Source organism: Sycon ciliatum, chromosome 7 (assembly GCF_964019385.1).
Source record: "Sycon ciliatum chromosome 7, ocSycCili1.1, whole genome shotgun sequence".
In the NCBI taxonomy this organism is placed as follows: domain Eukaryota; kingdom Metazoa; phylum Porifera; class Calcarea; order Leucosolenida; family Sycettidae; genus Sycon; species Sycon ciliatum.
This window is the reverse complement of record NC_088649.1, coordinates 8,609,436-8,619,426: the sequence shown is the minus strand read 5'-3', so window position 1 is coordinate 8,619,426 and position 9,991 is coordinate 8,609,436. Positions and strand designations below refer to the sequence as shown.

At 50.6% G+C, this 9,991-nt stretch overlaps 1 protein-coding gene across 1 annotated transcript in view; it reads left to right on the top strand.

Annotated features, from left to right (window-relative positions):
• The first annotated feature begins 2,122 nt into the window (after nt 1-2,122).
• Nucleotides 2,123-9,991, top strand: part of LOC135820905 (uncharacterized) — an 8,187-nt gene continuing 318 nt past the window's right edge. The window contains exons 1-3 of the mRNA XM_065333955.1: nt 2,123-3,484; nt 8,289-8,430; nt 8,926-9,991. The exon at nt 8,926-9,991 is cut by the window's right edge and continues 318 nt beyond it. Of these exons, the coding sequence (XP_065190027.1) occupies nt 3,242-3,484; nt 8,289-8,430; nt 8,926-9,905 (1,365 nt within the window). The 5' untranslated portion in view covers nt 2,123-3,241 and the 3' untranslated portion in view covers nt 9,906-9,991. The remainder of the gene's footprint in view (nt 3,485-8,288; nt 8,431-8,925) is intronic.

Sequence of the window (9,991 nt, the reverse complement as noted above, 5' to 3'; positions counted from 1 at the left end):
TGGACTACTAGTATTAATTTTTGTCTCATGGTTGGCATTTTGCAATGAAATTTCTAGTCAAGGGAACTCCGCTTCGTACCTGCCGTTGTGCAGTGTCACATCAGGCCTCAGCAGGCTAAGCTCATGATTTGTATCGCACTCCAAATGTTTTGTTAGAAGCAAAGAATCATACAAACACGCCATTGGTAGAAGCAAGGAAGTAGCAACGCAGTCTGTGGCCGGAAAGCACATGTCAGACATAGCAGTTTGTTCTCGCTATGTTTTGTATAATGTAGTTCTCGCTGTTAATTGGCCTCGTTGTGGAAAGGCAACGTTTCTTTCATGCCTTGCAAGTGTGGATACAGCAGTAGAAGAATGAAAGTAACGTTGAAGTGCAGTTTGAGTTTTGTGGGGAATAGTGTAGGTTTGATCAAGGATGCCTTACTGCACTATCAAACATGACGAAGGGGAAAAATGGCTCGAGAAATCCCACTTTAAAAGTTCGATGGAGAGTGTGATAATTCTGGAGAAAGCAGCATCCAGGACCTAGTCCATCATTAGTTGGAAGCAGGCCAGGGTGTAGTAAAATACCATAATTATTACTACTCCCTGGTTGGCGATTTGCCATTCACTGATTGATCTTCAGCGTCAAATTAGGGTCGAATTTTGCTTCCCCCCCCCCCCCCCCCCAATTCACGGATCGAAAAATTGCATGAAAGGACCAACATAAGTGCACTTTTGTGTGGGAGAAAGTCGTGGCACCCCCCTTGATCACTATCCTGGCTATGCCCCTGCCATCATTCATCAATGCATCATTGTGTTAACTTTTTAGCAACAGTTGAGATTATGACCGGCTTCTTGTCATTGCACATGTAGTTTGTACTGTGTGCACTATCCATGGTCGATCAACACCATTTAAATCGCCGTGAAGTTACAGCCCACATTGCCACAGCTTGCGAGCAAGATCATCTTGGTCTAAATTTGGCGCTTCCATCTTTTCCTGGCCTCCAAGGCTAGGAAAGCATACAATCATACTCTCATACGATTAGTACTATAGTAGTGGCTTGATCCTCTTGCCTATGCAGGCTGCGGGAGTGAGGTGTCATGACGCTCCCCGATCCATTGCCCGCGAGACGACATGTCGACGTCGATGGTGTACATCACAGCTACACACGGGCTCTCTGCGTTCCTAGAGATTCGGTGGTCCGTGTCTGGCAACGTGACCGGTCTAAAAATACACGCAGCGATGGCCCAGCTAGCGCAGCAACGCAGCTAGGACGCTCGCAGCTCGACCAGCCGAACATACAGCATTCGTTCAAGGTGAGCACAACCTTTCTTGCTGACCTTCACAACCTGCGACAAAGGACCAGCAGTATAGTAGATCTACAGGTCGAAGAGACGATGCCTCCGTCGTGGTGTCACCCGCCTACGCACCGTACCGTGGCTGCGTTCCTGTACAGCTGACACGGATAACAACTAGGGAAGCGAGGGCTGCATGTGGGTTCGTCGTTTTGTAACTAACTAATACTGATTGAGGTTACTTGGAGAGGAGCTGGCAGACAGCGTTTCGCTACATTGCCCTTGCCACCAATAGCCACCATGCAACTACACGTGTACAAAAACATTCGAGAAATAATTTAAAAAATGGTAACCCTTCGGCTTCGCCACTTTAGCCTAGCTTGAGCTGAGTTGAGTTGACCCAGTGAGTGCCATACAAGTCACACTCAACAGTTACAATGACTGATCACACAGCATGGAAATTGGAACACGATAAGCAATAACCGCACAGGAGGGAAGCGAGTCCGAACCTCGGCCTCACATTCACACAGGAATGCAATCCAAGACACTCACCACGCGTGGTCCGTGCAGCGTTTATATTAGCAGTCGCGCGATTCGCAGAGTGTCTTTTTCGAGGCCGAGGTCGACTAGGTCGTCCCTTGCACGTCGCATTCACAAGTGCGAAACTACACTGCGTGTCTTGCCACTTCTACAACTTTACAAGTTCTAGTCTTGGCGGACTTGCACCCATGGACGCTACGTAGATCTACACGCCGTAGATATACAGGTGTGTACCTCCGAATGCTTAGTTCTAGTTTTTAGTAACTTATTATTTTTATTACTATTATGACGGATAACCCCAACTGCAATGGTACCTAAATCAGCTCTGCTAGTACTTTTTTCTCGGCATTTCCCGCTCAGGGTCACCCCGACCCAAGCCTGCTGAGCAGTCAGTCTCTTTCCTCCTTGCGTTCGGTGTAGTGTAGATCTACGACTGAGAGGCGCTGTGACCGGCGGACGCATTGTGGCCAAAGCTCAGGACGATGACAGATACCAGCCGGCATCTCCACTAGATCATCACCAACTCTGCTGGTCTGTACTGCAGATCGGCTACACTACTGCAGCGCCATGGCGCACTCGTCTTTCACTAGCGACGGTAGCCGGGCATTGCACAAGAGAGCGAGCCGCAGCTAGCAGTAACATGGACGTATCCATGTGTGCTGGTAGCTAACGCACAGCCCGTGCCAAGAGACCGTTACAAAGAATGTAATTCCTCCCAGAGTGGCCGCATAGCACATGTACATACTGGATCAGCGCTCACCACGCGGCAAGAGAAGTGCCCGAGTTTCGCGTAAGCGTATTCTACATGTGTTTTTCCTGATGCTGATGAAAACTTCTGAGAGAATCCGTGCGGGAGAATGCTGTAGACATCTTCCCACACACTTCCATCCGTGAGTGCCTTCGGCAAGCTGTTGCTGTTCGCTTCCCTCGCGGTCAACAACTTTCGACCGATCCTTCCTTGCTTTCGGTGGAGGAAAGCGCACCACACGCAGATTAGATTTAGGGGAACCCGTTTATGGCCACAAGCATCGACGTCGCTTTCGGCTGGCTCGTCGGTTGTTTGAGTTGAAGTTGGAGATAGCCCGTCTGGGCTCTGTGACGAACGCATGCCATACGTTCTGGTCTGCCCTTCCAATCGGCAGATGTGACTGGACATCGGGCACCGATGCAGGTGACTGCTGCGAAAGCTCCTCTAGGGCTGGGCGCAGATTTGCGCAGGTGTGTGTGTGTTCAAGTCTCTCGGCCACATAGCTGCATTCCGGGCCATCGCCATCATCAACATTGACACCACCAGCAGCAGAAGCGAAGTGGCAGACGTTGACAAACCGAGGGCAGGCAGCCTCCAACTCAGACTCGAAACGAGGCCCAAAAGGAAGGAGAGGAACACAAAGGAAGTCGTGATTGCCCGAGCTCACAGTCGGACATGCAGGCCGTGGAGGAGTCGCCCCTGATCAAGGCAGGGACGTTGTCCAAGCGCGGCTCTGGCTGGTTGAAGCGTTGGACGAAGCGCTACTGGGAGCTGCGCTCCGATGGCTACCTCAGCTATTTTATCAACAGTCGAAAGATGACGGTACGGCGTGGTCTCGTGGACGTCAAACACAACCTGAGGAGTGTGCTGATGGGACGCGAGGCAATGGATTATGGCGGCGGGAACTGGCCCAAACAGGTACGTCTGAGACTTTCCATATTGTTACTACCCCGATGTTTGTGTGAGAGAGTGTGTGGCGACTTTGTGGCAGAGCGTAGCTGGTTGTTCATGGGAGGGAAAGACTCGAGGGTCGTGCACTGTTCTGCGAGTGCGTCAGCGGACAGTACTCAGTGCAGTAGACTCCACTATGACTTTGTGACAATCATGTACATGACCTATACAGCGCACTCACATGCGGACTGGAGTGGGGGTCAAGCGTGTCCCTCATCACACACTGACTTTGTTTAGCCACATTCTAAGGAATTACAGTGCTCAGCTCAGTGAAACAAATACAATGATTCAAGACAAGAATGTTTTCTTTTTTTGGGATTAGATTGGCTCACCATCCGAGTTCAACTTTGCACACCTGATGAGCCGTCATTATCAAGACAATAAGTGGATAGTTCCACATGTACTCACTTGAAGTACAGGGTGTGTATGCTATAGTGCCAAAGATATTGGCACCATTTTGAGTATCACTACAACACCGTCGGGTGCCGACAAGCGAACAGGCTAGAAATTCACCGAGCACAGCTGACCAATGTATATACGATAACTCAACTGTGCGCAGACTGTAGTGCATGAAATAAGAACAGTCCGGGGCTACCAGGCTGACCACCCAGTTCTTCGGCACCCACTACATGTAGTACTGTAGCAGTGCAGTAAGAAGGTCCAGTAAAACCTGTGACTAACAACCACCCCTTGGGGGCCGGAGAAAGCGGTCTTTAGTGGCAGGTGGTCCTTAGTTAGAGGTTTGCACCGCACCAATTATAATAATATTATTACGAATGTGAGACGGGCCGCGGCCGTGCCTAGCGAAGTGGTTGGTAGTACCAGGCTGGTCGCTAGTCACAATGGTCTTTAGTTACAGGTTTTACTGTAGTTCAATAGCGGCTAGCCCTTTCCCAAAGGTGCTCGCCCTTTTTTCGCCCTTTTTGGCCCTTTTTGGAAAAGCCCGTTTCTTTCGCCCTTTATTGCGTTTTTTGGTGAATATCGCCCTTTTTGAGCTTTTTTACCTGAAAAAGTGCTAAAATCTGTTTGCGCATGCATGCGATCACAGTTTCCGAGTGCTCGATGGGCCTTGGCACGCCGCTTTTTTGGGGGGCAACAAGTTGGTGAAGCTTGTACTGTACACAACGCGTTAACGCTGTAAAAAGTGGGTTTTTGAACTTTACTTCCTGTTTTGTCTTTCGTGGACCCATAAATGGAAGGGTGCGTATTCATTTCTCAGCTTGGGTTTATATCTGAACATGTATCTTGGCTATGCTTCACTGAAAAAAGTGCACTTTTTGCCTGTTTTCACTGAAAAAAGAGCACTTTTTCAGCATATTTTGAGGGACGCGAAAAGCACTAAGTGCGAATTAAAAGAGCACCTTTGGGAAAGGGCTAATAGCCGCCTGTTGCCAAGAGGACACTACTACTGAGAATGTGCAACTCAACGTAAACCTCCGCGACAACTCGTTTCCGAAATACATCATTTTTGTGATTCGGTAGAAAAATGCATTCCACACGGTGGTCAACCTCAAATCTTGCGTTCATCATGCATACCCCTCATACCTTGCATCGTGAAAACAATGTCCTTCCGAAGACGAGTCATGTGATCGACGCATTGGTAGCCGGACACTCGGAGGAGCTATGTGCGTGTGCATGTGCGTGTGCAGGTACTGTTCAATCATGAATCATGAAAATGATGTCATTCCTAAGACGAGTCATGTGATTGACGCATTGGCAGCTAGCCTGCCAGTCGAAGGAGCTATGTGCGTGTGCGGGTACTACGGTGCTGTTCAAGGAAATCCCATCATGTTACTGTAAAAGCAGAAATTTTCGGTGTGCAATATTTTCGGTGTTCTCCAAAATTGGCGGTTCGGTGGAGGGAACTTTTCGGTAAACCCGTTTTCCAGGTAAGTGTACTAGCACTAGTACTGAACTTTTCGGTGCGTTTTATTTTCGGTAAAAAATGTCGGCACCGAAGTTACCAAAAATATAACACCACCGAAAATTTCTGCTTTTACAGTAGTCGAGTTTTGCGCCCTGCACCGTTTTCAAAGCCCAGTGTCCACAGATCCAGGGCAGCACAGCGCCTGGCGTGTGCTTGGCTAGACTACTGTGAACTGTGAAATTATTGCCATGATCTAATTTCTGCGAAATTCGCGACCGCGTGGAAATCGCGAAATTTAGACAGCGCGAAAAGGATATCCATGAAGGGTTTAGCAAGAATGCCACATGTTTAGCAAGAATGCCATTCTGCAATCGCAAAATTAAAACCTCGCAAACCTGTCCGGATTCTGAAAACGCGAACTAAAAACGCCGCGAAAATTTCACGCTTTACTCATGTGAACGATTTTTCGTTGAGCAGTGCTGTACATCGGAACATCGTGTAGGTTGTTATGGTGATGGGGGGGGGGGAGAAGAGAGGGGGAAGGTGGCTGAGTCAGGTCAAACACATGAAACCTCAGGATATCCACTGCATTCCATTTTCCATCGATGTTCGGCTAATTTGCAGGTTTCACACTACACATCTGACTCCTTGAGGAATAATGAAAGAAAAGAAATCCGTGAAGAACAATTGACCAACACCGACGGGAATTGCACCAGAAACTCACTAACAGCTCCTCATGATCGATGTGTCAATTGACGGAATCCTTCCACCAGTCTGCCAGCATGCCATATTTCCATTGCCAAAACCAGATCAAACTTCCCGGCTGACAGCTAATGCTACTAGCAAGCAACCAGTCAGAACTGGGAGCTGGAGCATGTGCCAGCTTCCACTGTTCTCCGAGCAGAGTTAAGCAGACTTTTCGCCGGTACGACGGAGATGGAATTAACGTCTTTCCAGCAATCTCACCCACGCACACACCACACTGTAACTCAACAGCCAATACCAGATCAAGCTTTCTCCGTTGGCTATGTACTAGCCAACGATCAGTGGCCAGTAAGCGCTGGAATGTGGTACATGTGCCAATTTCCACTGTTTCCCACACAGAGTTGAGCAGACTTCACCGAATTAGCAGCATCTTTCCAGCAATCTGCATGCATTGTCACCTCGCCCGCACACCCACCACAACATAACTCTACAGCCAGTACCAGATCAAACCTCCTCCGTCGACTATGCACTAGACAAAAGGTAGCAGCCAGTAAGAGCATGGTGCTGGTACATGTGCCAACTTCCACTGTTCCTCACGCAGAGTTGAGCAGACTTCACCGAATTAGCAGCATCTTTCCAGCAATCTGCATGCATCGTCATCTCGCCCACTGACACACCACCACACCATAACTCAACAGCCAATACCAGATCAAACTTTCTCCGTTGACTTTATACTAGCCAACGATCAGTGGCCAGTAAGCGCTGGAATGTGGTACATGTGCCACTTTCCTCTGTTTCCTACACAGAGTTGAGCAGACTTCACCGAATTAGCAGCATCTTTCCAGCAATCTGCATGCATTGTCACCTCGCCCACACACCCACCACAACATAACTCTACAGCCAGTACCAGATCAAACCTTCTCCGTCGACTATGCACTAGACAAAAGGCAGCAGCCAGTAAGAGCATGGTGCTGGTACATGTGCCAACTTCCACTGTTCCTCACGCAGAGTTGAGCAGACTTCACCGAATTAGCAGCATCTTTCCAGCAATATGCATGCATTGTCGCCTCGCCCACACACCCACCACATCGTAACTCAACAGCCAATACCAGATCAAACTTTCTCCGTTGGCTATATACTAGCCAACGATCAGTGGCCAGTAAGCGCTGGAATGTGGTACATGTGCCACCTCTGTTTCCTACACAGAGTTGAGCAGATTTCAGTGAATTAGCAGCATCTCTCCAGCGATATGCATGCATTGTCACCTCGCCCACACACCACCACATCGTAACTCAACAGCCAATACCAGATCAAACTTTCTCTGTTGACTATGTACTAGCCAACGATCAGTGGCCAGTAAGCACTGGAATGTGGTACATGTGCCACTTTCCTCTGTTCCGGCCCCACGCAGAGTCAGACTTCACCAAAAAGACAGGGATATAGATAACGGAATCCTTCCAGCAATCCGCATTCGTCGTCGCCTCGGCAGTACATCCCCATGCCATAACTCTACAGCCAATACAAGATCAAGCTTTCTCTGACAGCTACTAGCCATAAATAGCCAGTAGCCAGTAAGAGCTGGAAGATGGTGCGTGTGCCTACTTTCCTTCCTTGACACAGCCGATGCGATTCAGGCCTTGCAAGAGGTGCTTTTTAAAGACACAAGGGTACTCGCTTGCTCTCGTATTGAAACTAGTCAGCGACACCATCGGCAACTCCTTGCGAGATTAGTGCAGTACTACCATGGGTGTGTTGTCATCACTGCATTGCTGCCCAGATCCGAATGTTCTTCTAAACAATAGACACCGCAGCTGTCCTCAACAAACCGCATGGCTGGATGCAACCCTTACTGCGGCAGGTAATCTGTCGTGATCAGTCGCCAATTTGTCATCTGCTAGCTCCGTGCTTGTCAACTGAGTTTAACGAAACCGCCTCTACTCCTTGGCCGCGTATCTAGTCATGTGCGATCCTTATTGTGAGTGTGAGTGGTGGTGTGTGTAATTTTGTTCTGAGTGAGGGGGGAGGGGGAGGGGGGAGGGACCATGATCATCTTTCTTCAACCAATTGCATTCTGTGATGCTTTGCTGCTGCTGCTGCTGCTCCTGTTGCTGCTGCTGCTGCTGATGCTGATGCTGTTGCTGCTGCTGCTGCTGCTGCTGCTGTGGCTGCTTCTAACGCCACTGCTGCTGCTGCTCACAGTCTGATGGGACGTTTCTAATCCTAGTGACGGAGGAGAGAGTGTACTGCCTGATGGCAGAAGACGGATACGAGTGCCACGATTGGGTGCAAGGTCTGGCCATGTTTGCCAAGATGAAGCCAGACGCGTTGAATGGAGTGTCGGGTAAGTGCCCTGCTCCGTAACCAGTACTGTAAAACTGCCCGTAATCCGGGCAGGTCGGGACCGAGCGCTGGCCAAAACTAGGAATTACCCTTAACTCAATGCGCTGAACAGATGTCCCCGGGCATACACACAATCTGTCGCGTAACTCCATACCTCTGTATACTGGACACAATAATATCTGTATTCAAGCTCAACACGATGACTGTAATGACAGGAAGGAGCCAAAGGAGCGCAACAAGTTCAAATGAACAGTCTCTCTGTACAGGGGCATAGCAGCCGGTCCGGCCGGACCACTTTTTCGCCCGGCCACGGCCAAAAGTGCCCAGAATGCAGGTTTTTGCACCCTGACTTCAAATATTTCACGAGGAGACCCCTGGACCCCCTCCTGCCGGACCACCTCCAACAGCGATGCTGCGTGCCTGCTGTGTACTGCTCTTCCCTTTTCCATTCTCTTAACTAGTGAGTATACTGCCTCTTGTACTCTGTTCACTGCAGCCGACACGAAAGACTCGAATGGTTTCCTCGCTAACGGCCTGAAGAATAACAAGCAAGCAGGTGGCGGTGCTGGGACGTACCAGCCGACGGAGCGTTACGATGCCCTGGCCAGCAACGGCGAGGACGGATGGGAGGACGACCCCGGTCCGGGCCAGTTCGACATCGTGTACGACAGCCCCATCCGGGACACGACCCTGCGACCTAGCGCAACCATGGCAATAAATGTGAGCTCTGGCCCATCCACCGCCGCTGGAAAGAAAGGCACACAACAGCAACGCCGCCAACCGGTGGCGGTTATCAAGGAGAATGGCGACAGCAGTGGAGACGGTGGTGGTGGTGGTGGTGGATCTGCCGAGGTGTACGAGGAGTACGAGGTGGACTCTAAGAAAGAGAAGAAGGGCCGCAAGACGAAGCTGCCTCGGCTGCCGTCGCGTTTCAGCCGTAAGCGCCAGAACTCCCTTCAGCGGAGCAAGCGGGGCAAACACATGCCCGCGCTGCCCAAGAAGCCAGGAAGACCCGGCGTAGCAGCAGCACCACCGAACACATCCGCCGATCACAATCTGCCCGAACCGATTCCGAGGAAGTCGCGCGCCCCGCCAAAGACGGCTCGCGGCTCCGGGCCCACACCACCTCCGCCGCCGCAGAAATACACACTGCCGGGAACGTTCAAGGGCAAGTCTAACCAACCAGTTAAGACGGCGGACCCGACACCGGCACCACGACGACGAGGCAGTCCGCCGAACAGCAAGTTCAAGCAGCCGCCGAGAAAGTCGTCCTCCTCCAAACTCTACGTGAACAACGCGCAGCAGCAGAGGTCCTCCGCCGGACCACCTCCACCCCCGGCGCGTCATCGTCACGGCTCATTCTCCGAAGGCAGTGGCTCCTCCGGTGAAGTCGTTCTCTCACAGCCCAAGCTCATCGGTCGTAAGCCGGGCGATGGGCGTGCGAAAGCCATGGTGCCGGCGAAAGGAAGGAGATAGACGTACGAAAGCCATAGTGCCAGCGAAAGGAAGGAGATCGACCTAATTTATGGAAATGATGTGATGAACAGCTTGCAGTGGTGTCG